We start from the raw sequence: 21,676 nt of genomic DNA, 5'->3' as shown, positions 1-21,676 counted from the left end.
AGAAGAGAACCCATGAATAGACCATCTACAAGCTTGTAGATCGGCTATTTTTTGGCAAAGAGTTCCGCCCCAGGATAATGGATGTTGCGATATTTTACGTAAATCGTGATTCTTTTTTTTGTCAAAATAACCGTGACATGAAATGTTCATATCGTCCCATGCCTATATTATGTGTGTTTAGTTATTCCAGTATGTATCATGTTGTGTTTCCAGTGAGTGATGGGCTCAGCGTGCGTCCCCAGTATGACAACATGCTGCACTGCATCAGGACCATCTGGAGGATGGAGGGGCTGCGGGGGCTCTACCAGGGGGTCACCCCCAACGTCTGGGGGGCCGGGGCCAACTGGGGGCTCTACTTCCTGTTGTGAGTATCTCTGGGGGGCCGGGGCTAGTCTTGCGTAGCCAGACAACTATCTCCGAATGCTATATAGAGTCTGGAACGGCAGCTCCCGAACGGTGAGTATCGGAAGTAGCCACCGCTACACTGAACTTTAGTCCCACTGGAAACATAACAGAAGCACACTCGCACAGACAGAGTCAGTCGAGCGGCATATTCTTGTTATGGGTGTATAGTTTAAGAAAACATTTGAAAACATCATGGAAGTAACACCAACAACACCAGAGAAAGACAAAATAATGCCCCAGAAATATTGAAAGGAGACATAACGCTTCCAGTAGGACTTGTTATTGCTACTGCACCAAGGGAGCGGGTGCGTCACATCCGCTCTATCTCGCACTCATCGTTTCTATTTCCGTGCCCCAGACTGTATGCCGGGAGAATTTGCAAATCGCGTTAGGCAACAGTCTGGCCACGCGAGACTAGGCCGGGGCCAACTGGGCGCTCTACTTGCTGTTGTGTTTACCCAGACCACACGCCTGAGCAGGGTCTGTGTGTAGGGCTGTCACGATTATGGCATTTTACTTGACGGTTAATCGTCACTCAAATAATTGCGATTAACGATTTAATTGTGTTTTTGTCGTTGACAATTACATTTCCGTTTGGCTTGTAGGCTTTGAAGTTGCACTTTGCAGATATGACACGTGACCTAAGTATACAAAGAAATGAAGGACATATTTGACAACATTTAAAAAGAACATTGATATGGAAATAGCAGATCTACATGCTCACAACGTGTCGTATCACGACTGGTTGTGAGCTTGTACTGTAGATCTGCTATTTCCACTATTTTTGGACTTGTTTGAAAATATATGAAAATGTTTCAACATGGAAACGATTATGATAATTATGTATTATCTATTATGTAATAATTGTGACAGGCCTATCTGTGTGTCTGTCTGCTCTATAGGGACAAACACACTAAGACACACTAGCGACCACTTCCTCAACCTTCACAGACAGGAAACGCGGTTATAATACTTCCTCTGGAGATGGAAAACACACACATGTGCAAACGTGCACATGCACACAAACACTCGTGCACATGCATGCATGCGTGCACCACACTCAGGCCTGGCATGCATCTAATTTCTAAAACTGTTAGACGGTTTCCAAGCGCACAAAATAAAATGATTGCCACGCACACAAAAAAAAGAAAAGAAAACAGATTGATAAACCGTGTGATAACATCTACAGTAACAACCGTAAGTTTAGTGATTTGCTCTGAATTGTGTCCTTATCGCAATGCGAGTATAGATATGGCATATTTCATTTAGGAAATTGCAATTTCATGTTGATGTTCCCCTGATCTCCCACATCGCCAGCAGACCTAATATGTTGTTTGTTTACAATCCATAATGCATTACTAATTCAATATTCATGTGGCCCACAATTATAGTACTGACTTCTATTCTGTGAAAGACCTCTAGCCACGATGCAATGTCAAACTGGCTTAACACTCTTGCAAAACCTCCCCAGCAGCCTCAGGGTGGTTTGAGCTGTTGTTGTTTCACTTCTGCTTTGAGCACAATGAAAACACCTTTTGAAGAGACGTTAGATTATCTCAAGCCTTTTTTTTTCTCCCCAGTTTAGCTGTTATGCAAATTGATTCCTCCCCGCACACATTTTGTGTATTTTCACTGCTGTTGTATCCTACTGACTCTCCTATTGGTTAGGAGCCCCTACCGGGAGGATGTAGATCCTTCGCCCCGTTTGGTTTTTGTTCCATTTGTACATTCTCAGAGTTACACACCCGTAAGGGTCCATTTGGAACCTCCTCAAGGAACCATGAGGGTCCCTGGACCACACTTTGAGACTCACCTGTGTAGCTACAGTAACACGCACAATATCAGCACCCTGACTCTGTTTGACCAGAATGGAACAGAGCATTCATCAGTATCATTGCTAACACCTTTGAAGGAAATAAGGAAGAGGCCAAGGGCCCTATTATGATCCAGGTCTTATGCCTTAACTTCTTTACCTTTTTTTCACTATTTTGAAAAACATTTTTAAATACTTCAAATGCTGATCTACATCTGCACGTTGTGAACTTGCAGATCAGCTATTTGAAATATTTAAAAAACAAAAACAAAATAGTAAAAAAAGGCAAAGAAGTTAAGGCATAAGGCATAAGACCTGGATCATAATAGGGCCCCCAGTGTCTTTCCAGTATGACTGTGCTGTGTATAGAGCCTATTAACCAGACAGCGTACAGGACAGGACATACAGGACAGGACAGGACAGGACAGGACAGGACAGGACAGGACAGGCGAGGTGCAGGTGAATCACCTCAGGAATCAAGGTGCAGCGAGGAGAAGGGTCAGTGACCGTGACGAGACAATTAGGAGGATCAGTGTCATATGTCTAGCGCACGCACCGTGTAGCGTGTATGCATATTTGATATCTGCTGCTATTTGATATGTCTTTATTTGCACAAGAGTCAGTGGAACATACACTCATACACTGAGCTTATTAGATATTTGACACTTTTACACTTGTATTAGTCTGGTTGCCAGTAGGGCTGTCATGATTAGGACATTAGGACATTTTACATGATGATTAATTGTCACTCAAATAATTGCGATTAACGATTTAATTGTGTTTTTGTCGTTGACAATTACATTTCTGTTTGACTGTTTTGGCTCGTCACATAGTATGGTTGCCTCAATTTCCAATTGCATCTTTCTACTTCTTTGACATGTAGGCTAATTGCAGTACGTGGGAATCTTGTGCAGCATAATTTCACCCAGTCTTTCATACCTGCTTTAAAGTGTGGTTTGAATGTAAAATTGAATTATACGCTGACCTTCATACAATTTAATAGCCTGCTTCTAGACAAATCTGTCACAGGATTCCTGGGCAGAATGACTACGCTTGAAAACACTAAAGACTAAGCTCCAAACCGTTATCCGATCTGATAACACAACCCATTAAGACAAATATGGGTAAATGATCCTTCTACAACACTACCACACAGGTGTGTTTAACTGTGTACTGTACTACATTTCTTTTATTATTGTATTGACTATACTTGTACTGTTCTCCATTTTTGTTTAATAAAATAATCAATCCATCATTGCAACAATGTAATTGCGACCGAAGGTCGCATATACTCTGAAGAATCGTGTCGCTTGAGTGTCCTTCCTTCCTTCCTTCCTTCCTTCCTTCCGTATCCTCGTGACCGTCCTTCCGTATCCTCTGTGATGTCAGTGTGATGTCAGCGAGTTGTGACATCACTTCCTGTACAGGGCGGCTACACGAAATGTGGATAACACTATATATGGAGATAGTCCAGTCCATCATGTCATATGGGACTACCGTCATAGAAAGTAGCCATTGTTAGGCCGGAGTCATTGGCTGTCTAAACATGGAGATGTGGATAACACTATATATGGAGATAGTCTAGTCCAATATGTCATATGGGACTACCGTCATAGACAGTAGCCATTGTTAATCCGGAGTCAATGGCTGACTGTCTGTACAGGAAGTGATGTCACATGACATACTTTTTATGCCCATATATAATAATAATAATAAAGCTTTATTTGTATAGCACCTTTCATGACATGAAATGCAGCTCAAAGTGCTTTACAGAGCAGAAAATGAAGCACAGTTACTTAACAGAAAAAATAAAATACACATGAATACAATAAAGCAGAACAATAAAAACATAAAACATTGAAGAACAATTTCAGAACAGTGTGGACGTCAATAGCATCAAAGAGATAAAAAAAATAATAATTCAGCTAAAAGCAAGAGTAAAGAAATAGGTCTTGAGCTGTGCTTTAAAGCTATCCACAGAGGCTGCCTGTCTTAGGTGTAGTGGGAGTTTATTCCAAACTGTCGGTCCGTAGAAGCAGAAAGCTGCTTCACCATATTTTTTATATTTCATTTTAGGCACATCGAGTAGGTCAGCACTAGAAGACCTGAGTGGGCGGTTTGGAACGTATCTATGCAGGCAGTCATAGAGGTACGAAGGTGCCAGACCATTTAGAGCTTTATAAACAAGTAAAATAATTTTAAAATCAATCCTAAAAACAACCGGGAGCCAGTGTAGCGACGCTAAGACTGGAGTAATATGTTCTCTCATCTTAGCTTTAGTTAAAACTCTGGCTGCCGCATTTTGAACAAGTTGCAAACTGTCAGTTGTTTTCTTTGGCAGACCAGAGAGAAGTGCGTTGCAGTAATCAAGCCGAGAGAAAACAAAAGCGTGGATCAGCGTTTTTGCATCGTCCAATGTTAGATAGGCTCTAATTCGCGCAATATTTCTAAGGTGAAAGAAGGCAATCTTGGTGACATGATTAATGTGTGTATTAAAATTCAATTCAGCGTCAATGATCACTCCCAGGTTCTTTACAGAAGTGTTACTTTCTTTAGACAGGTTACCAAGTCTACTTATTATTGATTCTCTCTGCGCAGTAGAACCAATTATGAGAACTTCTGTCTTGTCCTCATTTAGTTTGAGAAAGTTCTCACTCATCCAGCATTTTATGCTAGACACACACGTCAGCAATGGGTCTAGAGCACAGGGGTCGTCCGGAGCTACCGAAAGGTACAGCTGGGTGTCATCAGCATAGAAATGGAAATTCACACCGTGAGCGGAAATAAGTTCTCCCAGCGGCAGTATATAGAGGGAGAATAATAAAGGACCAAGAATTGAGCCCTGTGGAATACCAGAGCAGATGTTGTGTTTGTTTGACTCAAAGTCAGCTAGATTAACAAAGTAGCTTCTGCCTGTTAGGTAGGAGTAAAACCAGGACAAAGCTGTGCCTGACAGCCCTACCCAGTGTTCAAGACGTTGTATTAGAATTGTATGGTCAATTGTGTCAAAAGCCGCCGTTTGATCCAGCAGTAGGAGAACGGATACATTTTTGTTATCAGCAGACACCCTAAGATCATTAATTACTTTTAAAAGTGCAGTTTCTGTGCTGTGTCCTTTCCTGAAGCCGGATTGGAATTTGTTGTGCACCTTATTGTTCTGCAGAAATACATCCAATTGATGAAAGATAATTTTTTCTAGGACCTTGCCCAGAAAAGGCAAATTGGAAATGGGTCTATAATTACACAGCATGGACGGGTCGAGGTTGTGTTTCTTGAGTAAGGGCTTAACTACGGCCGTTTTCAGTGTTTCTGGAAATATGAGTCCTAACATGGAGATGTGGATAACACTATATATGGAGATAGTCTAGTCCAATATGTCATATGGAACTACCGTCATATAGACACAGCCATTGACTCCGGCCTAACAATGGCTACTGTCTATGACGGTAGTCCCATTATGACATGATGGACTGGACTATCTCCATATATAGTGTTCTCCACATTTCCATGTTTAGGCCCCATCGCTCACACCCTCGATGGGGTTGGCGATAGGGCCTTTCTGTGTGGAGTTTGCATGTTTCCCCGTGTCTCCTAGGGTTGATACCCTCACAAAAACATGAACAAACTCCCCCCAGAATGATAACAACTAGAATCGTCAGAGAAACACTGTGGTTGGCCAGATAGTCAAGAATTGGCGCGACCTCGCCCTTTAGGGCGAGGTCGCATGTCACCCTGAGGTGTCTTACTAGTATAATCCTCTCTCTGTCTGTGTCTGTCTGTCTGTCTGTCTGTCTTTCTAGTTATAATGCACTGAAGTCGTACATACAGGAAGGTCGTCAGACAGAGCTCAGCGCTTTGGAACACCTGATGTCTGCAGGAGAGGCTGGTCAGTCTAATGCACACGCACGCACGCACGCACGCACGCACGCACGCACGCACGCACGCACGCACGCACACACACACACACACACACACACACACACACACACACACACACACACACACACACTTGAAGGATATCAAATGGAAGTTATGGAACACAACCACCTTAAAAACTACTAATCATGGTGTATACATTCCTGCACTGTGTGCATCGAGTAAATCTCGATACATGAAAACTGTTTCACCCCTTTCAATTGTACATATCTCATTTGGATTGTACTGTGTACACTTCTGCTTTGGCAATGTAAACGCATGTTTTGGCAATGTAAACGCATGTTTTCTCATGCCAATAAAGCCCTTTGAATTGAATTGAAATTGACAGAGGAGCATCACTGCCCTCTCCAGGCTGAGTTCATATTTAAAGTGACTTAATTTTCAACAGGCTCTGATGTGCTACACACACTAACTGTGCACATCCTCTGTGTGTGTGTGTGTGTGTGTGTGTGTGTGTGTGTGTGTGTGTGTGTGTGCGCGTGCAGGTATACTGACTCTGTGTCTCACCAACCCGGTGTGGGTGACCAAGACTCGCCTGGTGCTCCAGTACTCTGACAGCAAACAGTACCGAGGAATGATGGACGCCCTGCGCCAGATCTACCTGTGTGAAGGAATCCCTGGACTCTACCGGGTACACACACACACACACACACACACACACACACACACACACACAGACTACACATTTTTACTAGTTGACACTTTTGACCTGCTTGTAATACTAATTGATTTTTCCCTATTATGCAAGTATTCGACATGCATCTAACTCAATGTAGTAGTATCACAGTTTCTGAACATCAAATGAAAGTAAACTTGCAGACTCTCCATTTAATTGGGTCTCCTTTTTTTAACATGGTAAACAAAGCATGTTTACATTGGTTGCTGTGGGGGACTAGTCTGGCCAACGTGGACCCCAGAAAATATTTACAGTAGTTGAACAGCCCTGGACTAGTGCATGAACGTGGGAGGGATGCAGACTTGACCGCTGTGGAGTGGCTGTGTTCCCTACCAGTGTGCTTCTCAGTGCTGGCGCTGCTGTCTTGTGGAAGCAGGTGTTCAGTCTTCAGATGGTTCTGCATAGCAGGCGTATTGCTTTTGAACTTAATGGTGCATTTTAATGGTCGGCTGTATTTTCCGGTTAAGTGCGTTATTTGTAAGTACAGTGGTGACTATAATCTATTTCAGATTAACCTGCTACCTTAGGCCTACATAAAAAAGGGGGAAACTAGTTGACTTGTACCAACAAGGTTGACTAGTGGTTATAGAAGTCGACGAGTCGACGCACACACCCGCACAAGACACGCACACGGCCATTGTTTACAGTGGCTGCAGCCACAGTTGAGGCGTCAGTGGACACCTGTCACCAAAACATGTTCATACACATTCAAACACATTGGCTCGGACCTCTGCAACCACAACCATATAAGGAGTTCCCAAGGGCAGCTACACCCAAATATGGAGTGTGTTGTCTATAACCTCAATCTGTCGTCATGGTACCAGCCGCGAACAAATCCTTCAGCTCCAAGAAGCTCCATTTACTGTATATGACAATATGCAGAATTAAATCATGTGCACAAGTCGGTGCGCAACAGTTTGCATTGACGGTGTGTATTGTGCTATGTTACGCAGGGTTTTGTTCCTGGTCTCATCGGAACATCTCAGGCTGCTCTTCAGTTCATGATGTACGAAGCTCTGAAGAGAGAAACCAATAAATACAAGAACATGGCTGCTGACGCACTGCTGGTACGCACACACACACACACACACACACACACACACACACACACACACACACACACACACACAGTGTCTGAATTACAAAAAACATATCTTGTAGATCAGCAATGTTTTGGTGCACGACACTGGCACTAATCCTAATCCCAACCTGGATCCTTTCCTAATCGTGTCTAAAAATCTATATTTTTTACGACCATCTCTTGTCTGTTACTCAATTTCTTTTTTTTTTTCAATAATATTTTTTATTGATTTTCAAAGTTATGACAAAAAAGACAAGACAGACAGACAGCTCAGCTCAGACACGTTGCAAAAGCAAAGGACACAGGCATCAATGTACATTTCCTTAGATGATATACAGTATAACATTATACATATGGAATTACACTCATGTACATACATTATGTACACAAAATGAAAAACAAAACCACGGTGTTAAAGAGACAAAAAGTGATGTTCCTATCTTATCCATCAAGGTTAGCAGTATCACTTCTGTTAAGGAACCCTATTGTCAAGGTCTCAGCTAACTGAGGACCAATAAAACGTAAATATGGGTCCCAAATTTTATAGAAGGTATCGGTTGTAGAGCGCAGCAGGCAAGTCAGATATTCCAAAGGCATGCACTGCATGATTATCTTATCCCAGCCTCTCTTTTTTGGCGGTTCTTCATTGATCCAAGACAATAAAATATTTTTCCTAGCAGCATAGGTTAAAAGATTGAACAGACGTTTGTGGAACTTGTTGACAATCTTATTATCAGGAAGTCCCAGAATCAGACACAAAGGGTCAAGTTCAAGCTCTATGTTAAAGATCTCATTCAGTTCTTGCACAACATCATACCAATAACGTTCAATCTTATGACATGACCATATGCAATGAATATAGTCTCCTTCTTCAGTCTTACACTTAAGGCAAAGGGGGGATAAATCAGAATTCATTTTATGGCGAAGGCTAGGTGAAATCTGTAATCTGTGTATGGTTCTTAACTGAATCGACCAGGCCCTATTACACACAGAAGGTTTTTTGGCATTTTCAAATATTTCAGACCAAACATCATCATCAATATCAACCCCCAGGTCTCTTTCCCATTTTCTCTTAGTATCTTGGGTATTAACCGTTGTATTAGACCTTAACATATCATAGAGAGTGCTAATGAAACCCCTTGTGAAATCCATCATCAATATTCTCTCAATTGGAGAGGTACCTACATTAGTTAGTAATGTTGTACGTCTGCGAATAAAATCCCTCACCTGAAAGAATCTGAAAAGGTGATTACGCGGTAGGGCATATTTTTGTTGTATTTGATCAAAAGACATAAGTATAGCACCATTAAACAATTTCCCCAACGTTGTTATACCGTTATCTCTCCAAACATTGAACCCAGGGTCATTAAGGCCAGGAGGGAAGTCTGGATTTCCCTGAATAGAGGTAAGAGGTGATGTTACTTTGGCTCTGCCCTCTAGGAGCCTTGCAACCCTCCATGCCTTAAGTGTGTTGGAAACAATTGGGTTATTACAAAGTTTCTTCACTGTTGAGGGGTCTTTGAGAAATAAGAGATTACGGAGGGGGCAGTCACATTGTGCAGCTTCAATATCTAGCCAAATAGAAAGCTGGTCTTCCTGTAACCATTTTGCTGCAAAGCGTAATTGTGCGGAAACCTGATACCATTTTATATTGGGGAGTTCTAGCCCACCTTCTGAAACAGAAAGCTGTAGTTTAGCTAGTTTTAACCTGGGCCTTCTCTTGCTCCAAATAAATGAGCTCAGCCAACCTTCAATAATCTTAACCGTCTTGCTTGGGAGGAAGACAGGAACCATTTGGAGTGGGTATAGTAACCGTGGTAGTATATTCATTTTAATAAGTGCCACTCTACCCAACCAGGACAGTGGCAGTGATGCCCATCGGTCAAGGTCAGATTTTATGATATCCATGAGGGGAGTAAAGTTGGCACTATACATTTGTTCAAATAGGGGAGTTATATGAACACCCAAATAAACAAAGCCAGAGGGGGACCAGCGAAATGGGAACGGGTCAGGGGCAGGTGGAATGTTTTGGAGGGAGCCCAGTGGCATGGCCTCTGATTTGGAGTAGTTAATCTTATATCCTGAAAAGGATCCAAACTTAGTAATAACATCCATAACACCAGGAACAGAGAGATCTGATTTAGTTAGAAATAACAGGACATCATCAGCATATAAATTAATTCTATGCTCTCTCTCTCCTATAACAACCCCAGAAATCACAGGTGATTGGCGTATAGACTGGGCAAACGGCTCTATAGCGATGGCGAAGAGCAGCGGACTCAAAGGGCAACCTTGGCGACTAGAGCGTTGCAAAGAGAAGTTTTTAGATCTAAGGCCGTTTGTAAGGACCGCTGCCTGAGGGTCATTATATAGAATTTTAACCCATTTGATAAATGTGTCGCCTAAGCCAAAAGTATCCATCGTATGAAAGAGATATGGCCATTCAATGCGGTCAAATGCTTTTTCGCTGTCAAGCGACAGCACTAGGCCGGGCTCGTTAGTGCTATGCATGTATTGGATAATATTAAGAAGTCTCCGTACGCTATCAGAGGAGTTACGAGCCTTGATGAACCCTGTTTGTTCTCGTCCTATGATATCAGGGAGTAGTTGTTCGAGACGTAGCGCCAATATTTTAGACAGTAATTTTAAATCAGAATTTAATAATGCGATTGGCCTATAGGAGGCGCAATCGTCAGAGCATTTCCCCTTTTTAAGGATTACTGTGATATTTGCCTCCCTCAGTGATTGGGGGAGGATCCCTGTTTCAAATGAATGGTTTATCATGGTCAAATAGGGGTCGATTAATACACCTTGAAACTTCTTTAGAAATTCACATCCATAGCCGTCAGGACCAGGAGCTTTACCAGATTGAAGATTTGTAAGAGCAACGCGGATCTCCTCCTTTGTGATGGGAGCGTTGAGAATAGCCCTCTGCCTATCTGAGATCACAGGGAGGTTAATGCTGGAGAAAAAGTCATCCATATTTTGGTGGGCATCATTACTCTGTTCTGATCTGTATAGATTTTTATAAAATGTAGCAAACACATTATTAATTGCTTGAGTCTCATATGTAATATTGCCAGCAGGATCTTTAATTGAGACAATGGTCTGTGATGTTTCCCTTTTTTTTGCCAAATAAGCCAAATATTTTCCTGGTTTATCCCCTGATTCATACAAGCGCTGTTTGGCAAATTTAAGACTTTTATCTGATTTCAGGGACATCATGGATTCAACAGCAATACGAGCAGCACTCACTTGCCCCAATTTGTCATCAGAAGGAGTCTCCAAATAGCTCTGTTCAGCTTGTTGGAGTCTATCCTCCAGCTGTGTTTCTTGTGCTGCCCTCTGCTGCCGCCTGCTGGCCGTATAAGAGATGATAATTCCCCTACAAAAAACTTTAATAGTTTCCCACATAATAGAAGGGTTAGGTGCAGAGCCAATATTTGCCTCATAAAACGTATTAAATTGAGAGGTAAAGTGAGCAAGGAAAACATCATTATTCAAGAGGGTAGAGTTAAATCTCCAGGATCTAGAAAATCTATTTATCTCACGAAAGGAGATTTCTAAATAAATAGGTGCATGGTCACTCACAATTATACTGCCAATTTTGCATGATGTCACAGAGCTAAGCAAACGCTTAGGTGCAAAAAAGTAGTCTAAGCGTGTGTGACATTTATGGGGATTACTGAAGAACGTGTATGCTTTAGAAGAGGGGTTAAGTGTCCTCCAAACGTCAGCAAAGTCAATGTCATTACATATTGAGGCAAGCGTTTTAGCCCGACCACTGGGTGGTATGTTAGACGGGGGACATTTGTCCAAGAGGGGGCTCATATGAACGTTGAAATCCCCTCCCACATATTGATAATCTGTACTCAGTTCCACAAACTCTGAAAATGCTTTGGCTAAGAAACCAGTGGGATATCCTGGGGGACAGTAAATATTCATAAAAGTCACAGATTTGCCAAACAAAATACCCCTTAGAATGACATATCTGCCCTCATTATCTTTTATAACATGTGTGGATCTGAAGGCAACATTCTTATTGACTAAAATAGCAACCCCCCTGGTATTAGATGCATAAGATGTCATAAAGACATCACCAATCCAGCTATGTTTTAGTTTAAACAGATCCTTACTCTCCTCCAAATAGGTCTCTTGTAAGAAAGCAAAGTTAACATTCTCTTTTTTCAGAAAGCTCAGCACCGTTCTCCTCTTAATTGTTTTATGCAAGCCCCTGACATTCCAAGAACATATTTTAAGATTATTCAATGACATCCGTCATGGAGAAAATATACCAAATAAATGAAGAGTGTCCCCTTGGCGATGATATAATCATGAAAACATTACATGGCATCACAGTCTTTTGAGTGTCCAAAAAGTAGGTATTGAAATCTAATAACAGTACAGCAAAAAAGTGTCCGTTCCACATGTCGAGCGAGCAACACACACATAAACACACACACCTATATACAAAAGGAGCTGGGAAAAAGGGGGTCTCAGCGTTAGCCACTACCCATAAGAAAACGGGTCTACAGAAACAAATTACCTTCCACAAAATAAACTCTTGAAACAGGGCTCCTTCAATGAGAAGCAGAGGGGAAACGTTCCCCAGGACAAGGAAAGAGAAATAACAAGGAAAAAACGCTAGCATAAACAAGCAGCACATTTGTAGAATGTCCCCGAGCGGTGGCTCGCCCCATAACACATCAGCTTAAACAAAATGGTGTCCCATTTATCATAATAAAATAAAATAAAGATAAAACATAAAACGTAACTGCCTTAACAATTATCTTGTTTAGCTTAAAGTTATCACTGATCCAAATAGCAAAAATAGTGCACCCAGAGACACAAGCTGGGGGATTCAGCCCAGTAAGCCACTAGAGTCAAGAAACACGATAGCCTCCTGTGGGGTGTTACACAACGTTACCTTACTATTGTGTTTTATGCGAAGCACCCCATTGTGTAGAGTAGAGTAGTCGACATTCTTGGCTCTTAGCTGTTTCCTGACGTCATCGAAGCTTTTGCGCTTTTGAAGAGTGCCTTGTGAAAAATCAGAATAAAATGAAATGGACGATCCCTCGTAGTTCGGCTGCTCTCCTCTCTCCGCGGCGAGTCTGGCTGCATCCATCACACGTTTCTTGTCCCTGGAGTGGTGTAGCTTGAAAATAACCCCACGGGGTCGGTCGCGCTGTTTGGGCTTGTTGATTTTAGGACCCAGGCGATGGCACCGGTCCAGTTTGATGGACCCAGCTTTGGTCTCGATGTTCAGCAGCTTGGGTAACCAGGTTTCAAAGAACTGCAGGCAATTATCTCCTTCTAAGCCCTCTGAAAGTCCAAAACAGCGTATGTTGTCACGCTTATTTCTGTCCTCGAATGAGTCCAAGCGATCCACTGCATCTTTGAGTTGTTTTTCGAGCTGCATCACACGGCCATCGTAAGAGGCGGTCGCAGTTTCCACCGCTTCCACCCGCTCTTCGACCTCATCCAGTCGTTTTTCAGCGACTTGTAGCCCACTCACAACCTTCTGAATGGACTCCACAATTGGGCTTATTTTTTCATCAATTTTCTTGTCGATCGCCTGCGTGATATGCGCCGTCATTACCTCGAGAGCTTTGGCTGTTGCTGGGTCGAGGGCGAGGTTATCCATCTCCTTGCCACAGCTAGTTTCTGGGATGCTAGTAGTATTAGCAGCGCTAGCTTCGAGGGTGGAATCTCCTTCTTTGTTAGCTTGTCGCGTCGTTCGGCGTTCTTTTCCACTCATGGTTTCAAATGAGGTCGGCCAAAACCGTTCCAAAGTCATAACACGGCTAATTCACATGAAAAAGGCAGTTTTGGATAAAGAAAAAATACGATAAATGGTCAAAATGGTGAAGCGAGCCACGGAGCACGTCCTCTCCCTACGCCTGCATACCCGGAAGCCTGTTACTCAATTTCTACTACTTACTTACTTAATCGCATGTAAGGTAATAATTAGGGCTGGGACTTTTGCGGATTAATTTCAAATTCATTAATTGCAGCAAATTTACGCGATTAAAACAATTAATGCATTTTAATCACTCTTGGTTTTTGCACCATAGCCAATTTTTCATTGGACAAGTTTCAGGCGTACCGATCATACCGGTGCACCAACCAACAGTCGTCAAACCCCAGTGCACGCAATGGGCGAAGCCGCCGATCAGACCAGTGGATGGGAAATTTGATTGATTAGATTGATTGAAAATGTGTTTTAAAATTGCTTCTCATGTCAAATAATTATATGCGATTAAACATGCGATTAACTGCGATTAATTAATTCCAAGCTTCTAACCCATTCAGGCCGGGAACACATTTTAGTGTATGGGAGGGGCTTACAGTACATGTACAGTATGTAGCAACATATATGTTTTTGTAGGCTAATTTCTGATTTAGGCCTAACTATAGGTTAGGCCTAAATGGGTAGATAGTTCCCAGATAGAGTCCCAGCCCTAGTAATAATACAAACACACACACACAACATATGAACATGGACATGCTTATAATTTCTCTCCATCCAGTCTCCCTGGGAGTACGTGGTGATGGCTGCAGCCTCCAAGGTGTTTGCGGTGGCGACCACCTACCCCTACCAGGTGGTGAGAGCCCGCCTCCAGGACAACCACAACTCCTACGTGTGCATGAGCGACGTCATCGCACGCACCTGGAGGTACGGCCAACACACACCTAATAGACACCTGTTGTTAATACTCACAGTAAAGGCCTGTCCATACTCCATACTAGTATCTCCGAAATGTTCGGTGAGTTCTGAGTTGGACTTTCCGACGTGCACATTTCCGAACTCTCATTTGGTCTAAAGGGGGTTCCACACGGTACGCAGTCACCGCCTGCTAGTAATTCATTTTCAATGAGAGGCGGGCAGCTTTTTCGGCCGCGCAGCGAAGATTTGGGGCGGCGAGGCGAGCGGGCGCGTTCCCGTGAAATCCACCGCGAGCGTGCTTGTTTGTGCATGCGTACGCGGGCGGTGAGGGATGGATTGTGTTCATCTTTGTGAAATACCGTGCAGCGTTTACTCAAAGAGCGAGTGTGTTTGTGTCTCACCGCGGTGCGGCCACTGCTGATCCTAGCGGCAGCCCCGGCGGCAACCGCGTACCATGTGGAACCCCCTTAATGCTTTTCAGAAGTCGCGAATGACGTCATTTTGTAGTGGAACCGGACCTTTTGACCGAAAAGTTCGGTTTCAGTCAAAGTATGGACAGGCCTTAATACTACATATCCAACTAGTGTTGCAAATGTTGATTTCGTTTCATTACTTCATTCTTTTGAATAAAATTACATTAAGTCATATTTTAGTCATCTGAAATGCTTAGGTTTTAGTCTAGTTTCTAGTCTAGACTAAAATGTATTTTGGCAGGCCTTGATGCGTCGTAATAGCTGGTTGGTTGCATGCTGAAAATATCCCATCTACAAGCTCACAGCGCATCGCACCTTGATGCATTGTGAGCTTGTAGATCTGCAATTTTAGGTAGTCGACGGAAAATGTTCACCATAGTTTTAGTCGACAAAGTCAACGCGACATCCAACACACACCTTACCACACGCACCTAACACACACAAAAAATTCAAAGTAGATTTTCGTGGTGAACAAAATCAACACCTTCAGAATGTAAGGACACTTGTTATATGGTTTCTCTAAAATAATTGGGGCGAATCCGATACTTCCGTGACCATGAGAACAAAGGTCCGTTTCTCAGTGGTTTTGTCAACTATGAAGGTTAAATAACAAATTGAGCTCCCATGCCCCTCGCAAAAATGCGGGCAAAACGTTTGACAGCTAGGGTAATTTTCAGTCTCATTCACTTACCAACAAAACTATGGTTTAGTGATGAGTCATCACTTTTCAGTCTTTTGGGGTCCGTTTTTAGCCCAAGGAATGTTTTTCATGCAAAACAAATGCTTTTTTTGGGAGTATTTTTTTTCCTTTATAGTATGGTGTATACTGTATAGTAAGTGAATGAGACTGAAAATTACCCTAGCAGTCAAACATGTTGCCCGCATTTTTGCGAGGGACATGGGAGCTCAATTTGTTATTTAACCTTCATAGTTGACAAAACCACTGAGAAAACGGACCTTTGCTCTTGTGGTCAGGGAAATATCGGATTTTCCCCAACTAAAAGGGATGTGTCATCATAACGTGTCCGTGTGTGGTGTTTGTCCGTGTGTGGTGTGTGTGTGTGTGCAGTAACGAGGGTGTGAGTGGGTTCTATAAAGGCATGGTTCCTAACCTGGTGCGGGTCCTGCCATCCTGCTGCATCACCTTCCTGGTGTACGAGAACGTCTCCAGACTGCTGCTGGGACACAACCAGTGAAACCACACTGGACTCACTGGTACCAGTACACCTGTAAGGTTCCCCTGGGACCCCCAGACCCCACTCTGAGAACAGGGTTGAGACCCCGGAACATGGAGGGCATCCGGAACATTTAGGAACTGGGATTTGGGAGCCGTTTCCGAAGGCGTTATTTTTTATTATGACAGAGTTGGTTGTGTGGACTTCACCTGTGGTTTTCAGACTGTTTTCATTTCAAGGACCAGCCGGAACTCTGTGAGCGTACAAATGGAACCAAATGGACCCGTACGGGTCCATTTGGTTCCATTTGTACACTCTCAGAGATACAGAACTATGACGATTCCCCTATAGGAATGGTTTAAAGGGGACCGTTAAGGAGTGGTTCTCAAGACTGTTTAATTTCAAGGACCGCCGTAACTCTTGAGAGCGTACACATGGTCCCAAATGGACCCATTTGGTTCCATTTGTATCCTCTCAGAGATTCAGAACTTAGCGATTCCTTTATAGGAATGGTTACGAAAAGGGAACCGTTGAGGAATGGGACCGGTTAAGAGGGGACCGATTTAAGGAACCGTAATCACAGTGAACGTCACAAGACACTGGCCTACAGACTGACCGGTCAGCTGACTTATTAAAAAAAAGAAAAAAAGTGACTGCAAGTCAGCACGGACCTTTACAATGAATGAATGTCAAAACTGATTCCAGGTCGGGGCCCTCCACCTCGGACCACAAGGGGGATTGAACTAGTGGCCAAAAAAACTGGTATTGCATGTTTGGCGCATAACGGACAACGCTGGCTGCGCATGCTGGTCTTGTCGCCTTGAAACTTGCGCTTTGCAGCCCGTTTTTGGTCCAAAAAGAGGGTATACTTCCGAGGGATCTTCTCAAAGTGCTTCTAAACGCCATGCCCACACGGCGCTCAGCAGCTTTGGACCACGCCCCCAGGACTAGGAGGGAGGAGGAGGGAGATGGTTGAAGCAAATATGGGGTCCAAATGTGGTACTGCAGGTCTGGGCTCCCATTGGTCTAGAAGATCTAGCTTCCTTTTGTCACTGTCGCATAGGCACTTTGTATTTCCATTTTTCTAATCATGGTTTTTGTTTTGGCGAACGCATGCCCGACTTCATCAGCTTCATCCTACCACAGTGTCGCACAAAAGTATTGAAAATAGCTGACCTACAAGCTCACAATGCATTGCAATGTGACACAATGTGGAGCTTGTAGATCTGCATTTTCTTTTTGTGAAAAGCGAAATGGTTATGTGGGTTGTATGTATACCTATTGTCAACTACAGAAACTGCATGGTTTGACTGAGAGATTGGCAGTCAATTCAGTATTGACCGAATTCACGTTACGCAACTTCCTGGCGCTGACGTCACGGTAGAAGGGGAAAAACTACTAATATCCCATAGAGTTAACACAGAAATCGCAAATGTAATGCAATTTCCGAATAGTAACGGCTAGCATGATCAAGAACACAATATAGTAAAAGGCACAAAGCGGTATAATTTACTTTACCGTTCGAAATAATGATTTGTTGGCTTTAAGTCCTGCTATTTCTATGTTATTTTACCATCCAAAGCTGACGTCAGCACCAGGAAGTTGCTGAGAAATTCGCTGAGTGTGCATGCGTGGGTGGGCTGTGAATAGGGTCTATTCTGATCAGTCAGATTGCATAACATTAAAAAAAAAAAAAAAGCAATAGGAATGCAATTAGCCCACATGGATCATTCCATTTGGGCTGTGGGGGATGCTTACTGATTTAACTTATACTTGCTTAGTCTCTCCCAATAAATCATGATATATCCTTCTTTATTTTTTCAAAATATTTGTTCATTAATATAACCAAAGAAAATCAATCTATGAGCTCACAATGCCTCAGGTGGTTAAGTGCTGTGAGCCTGTAGGTTGGCTATTTTCGGCCCAAAAAAAAAGAAGAAAATTGGCAACACTGATGACAGTGCTGTCAAAGAAGTATATGAAGCTATGAAAAATCTGCAAAACGATATACAATATGTAGTGGCTTCATCTCGCTCAGCTAAGGGGGTCCTTGACCTAAAAAACTACAGAAGCTTTGCTGACTTTAGGGGTTTCTCGCCACTAGAGGGGGCCCTGAGACTGAGTTACTGTTGTGTTGTGTGCTTTTTATTCCTCACAGTGTGTATGCACCTTTTCAAGTCAGTTAGCGTTATTTGGAGTGTAGGCCTTTATAAGTCCAGGCTCAAGACTGTCTTTACTCACAATGATTAGAATCCCCCCTCCCCCTCCCATCGTTTTAAATCAGTGGTTCTCAACCTGTTTACAGGCCACTCAGCCCAGCACTTAAAGGAGTAGTTCACGCCCAAAATAGCTTTTTTCTAGATTACTCATGCCATGGAGACTTGAGTTCAATAATATGTTTTTGTATTTTTCGCATTCCTAAGACAACAATTTGATTACTATATTTACCCCCATTCATTCCGGATGGGTCCCCATCCGGAAACAATGGGGGTACATTTCAAGTCTCCATGGTGTGAGTAATAAATCAATAGAAAAAGTCATTTTGGGGGTGAACTACTCCTAGTTCACCCCCAAAATGGTTTCTAGTGATTACTCACACCGACTTGAGTTCATTAAAAGGTTTTGTTTTTTGTTGCATTCCTAAGACAAAACAAGAAGTAAATTCACCCCCATTGATTCCGGATGGGGACCCGAATGCATTTGGGTCCCCATCCGGAATCAATGGGGGTACATTTATTGTAATCAAATGATTGTCTTAGGAATGTGACAAAAAGCCCAAAATATGATTGAACTCAAGTCTCCATGGCATGAGTAATTAATAGAACATTTTTCATTTTGGGGGTGAACTACTCCTTTAAGTGGTCGGATCTGGTGGTACGTGTTCATTTTCAGAGCATGTTATGATCAATCAATCGATTTGTATCCAGCTTGGATCAATGGAACTAACACACTTTTAAAGGGATAGTTCACTCCAAAAATATGTCTCTTTTTTTCTCTTTCTCTATCGATTACTCAACCCATGGAGACTTGAATTCATGGCTGTTTTTAGGAGTTTTTGTCACATTCCTAAGCCAATAATTTGATGACCAGCAGTAGATCCCTATGGATACAGAGTCTGGAGAAGGAAAAAATGAATTCAGGTTTCCATTGGGTGAGTAATCAAAACGTCATGTTGGGGGTGATCTATCCCTTTTAGTCTAGTAGCCAAAATGTGAACCCGGACATTTTGAGTACCCTAAAGTTTTATGTTAGAAATGTTGAGTATGGGTCCCCAGCATGTAGAAACTGCCAGATGCTAACTTGTATATGTTGAGCAATTTGCATAATTTGCATAATAAGCTTTAATTAGCATAATCACCTATATGGATAATATGTCAAAAACTGATAGGACGATTTGAACAATATTGGAGTGGTTTTGGGTGTTATTGAAGATGCTGAATCCATTTCTGACATTTTCTAAATTCAAAATGGCCGCTTTAAACCGTAAATGGTCATATACCAACTTAAATTGGGATGATTTTGATACTTTTTTGTTGATTTTGATTATGAATTAAATTATAAATGTGGTTATTTATATGCGTATACATTATCTGCATTTCAAAAGCCAAATATAGACAATCCACACAAAATGATTAGAAAAATGACTGCCACAATAGCCTAGCAAAAATAGTCACTTCATCATTTGGAAAATCAACAAAGAATGATCAAAATCATCCCAATTTAAGTTGGTATATGGCCATTTCCGGTTTAAAACAGCCATTTTGAATTTAGAAAATGTCAGAAATGGATTCAGCATCCTCAATAACCCCCAAAACCACTCCAATATTGTTCAAATCAGCCAATCAGTTTTTGACATATTATCCATTATTATAGGTGATTATGCTAATTAAAGCTATATATGCTAATTATGAAAATTGCTCAACATATACAAGTTAGCATCCGGCAGTTTCTACATGCTGGGGACCCATACTCAACATTTCTAACATAAAACTTTAGGGTACTCAAAATGTCCGGGTTCACAATGGGGCTCTATGGGCTGGCTACTAGACTATTTAGTATCACGATACAAAAAAAAACATATTTGTATATTAATGTTACAGTATGTTATCAATTAAACCTTAGTGTTTTGCCAATTATTTTGGCGACCCACTTGCAATGTCCTCACGGCCCACACAGGTTGAGAACTGCTGTATTAAATAATAGATTGTATTTGTGTTTTTATTGCACCGATTTGTCTCTTTGTGCCTTAACGTGTTGTAACGTCTCGTTGTTTATGTTCTGCTCAGCACTTTGGTCAATGGCAGTTCCAGCTGTATTTTAAATGTGGATTATCAATAAATTAGATCTCATGTGAAGATTGTTGCATTACAACCAAATGTCTGTCTAGCAGACTGTTACTGCTGTGATGATAGTACAGTGTAAACTTCACACTGGCGGAAAACATACTGACATACTTATGTAAAAGCATCAATACTGCAGTGTAGAAATACTCTGACATCAACATATAGGCTATAAAGTACCAAAAGTAAAAGTACTTATTATGCAGAATGCTTCACAAGTTCTATGTTTAAGACGTAGCCTCGTCGTCTTCCGGAAATCACATTTTGATTTGATTTCAGAAGGAAGGGGGTGGTTTACGTATACAATTCGTATACGGTTACATTTATTACAGTTAAAATCTACAAAGTAACTAGTAAAGTTTTCAAATTATTGTAGTGGAGTAAAAATTACAATATTTGTTCTGTGATGTTTAGTGGAGTAGAAGTAAAAGTAGTACAAGGTACTGAGAAATACTCCAGTAAAGTAAATACCTAAAACATTTATTAAAGTGCAGAACTTAGTTACTTTCCACCACTGGTACTTCACTAGAATAAGAATACAGAGGTGATTTACAGGGGTGCTTGCTTTAAAAACATATATATTTTAAGTACTGGTATTGAAAATTCCATGCTTTTAGAAATACTTTTTACTTAAAAAGTTGTATTTTTTATTATCAATTATGTTGTATGCAGACATTGTCCAAACAAATTAAAAGATTCCCCAGAAAGTTAAGAGAAAAGAATATAGCAGATCTACAATCACAACATGAGCCACTATATTTGATATAGGTCTTAAGGGCACGGTCACACTTTTATTCTACCTATGAGGGTGGATTCTGCAAATGCATTTCAATGGGAATGGAGTGGTTTCTTTTTTTTCCTTTTGCAGAAAGCTGAAAATGGCAGCAAACCACTCCATTCTCATTCAAATACATTGGCAGCATCAGTGTGTTGTGAACGCACTTGCGCATCTTGCCATGTACTGCACATACCTTGTCTTTATGCATTCTATATCATATACAGTATATGCCTTGTCTATTTGTGCTGGCTGCAAAAGACAGTCGGACACGAACAGTTTATCAGCTGGTAGCAAGTATGGTGTGACCCTAGAAAGAGTTGTCTACCCTA

The 21,676-nt window shown here is 41.9% G+C and overlaps 1 protein-coding gene across 1 annotated transcript in view; it reads left to right on the top strand.

Moving 5' to 3' along the window:
• LOC308292716 (solute carrier family 25 member 32-like) overlaps positions 1–18,890 on the top strand; it is a 29,261-nt gene extending 10,371 nt beyond the window's left edge. Inside the window, exons 3-8 of the mRNA XM_080735128.1 lie at positions 214–364; positions 6,019–6,104; positions 6,640–6,785; positions 7,784–7,897; positions 14,445–14,590; positions 16,124–18,890. Of these exons, the coding sequence (XP_080591254.1) occupies positions 214–364; positions 6,019–6,104; positions 6,640–6,785; positions 7,784–7,897; positions 14,445–14,590; positions 16,124–16,250 (770 nt within the window). The 3' untranslated portion in view covers positions 16,251–18,890. The remainder of the gene's footprint in view (positions 1–213; positions 365–6,018; positions 6,105–6,639; positions 6,786–7,783; positions 7,898–14,444; positions 14,591–16,123) is intronic.
• The last annotated feature ends 2,786 nt before the right edge of the window (positions 18,891–21,676 follow it).

This window comes from Nannobrachium achirus (assembly GCF_963921795.1).
Source record: "Nannobrachium achirus genome assembly, chromosome: 10".
NCBI classification, from domain to species: domain Eukaryota; kingdom Metazoa; phylum Chordata; class Actinopteri; order Myctophiformes; family Myctophidae; genus Nannobrachium; species Nannobrachium achirus.
This window is presented reverse-complemented; position numbering and strand designations above follow the sequence as displayed.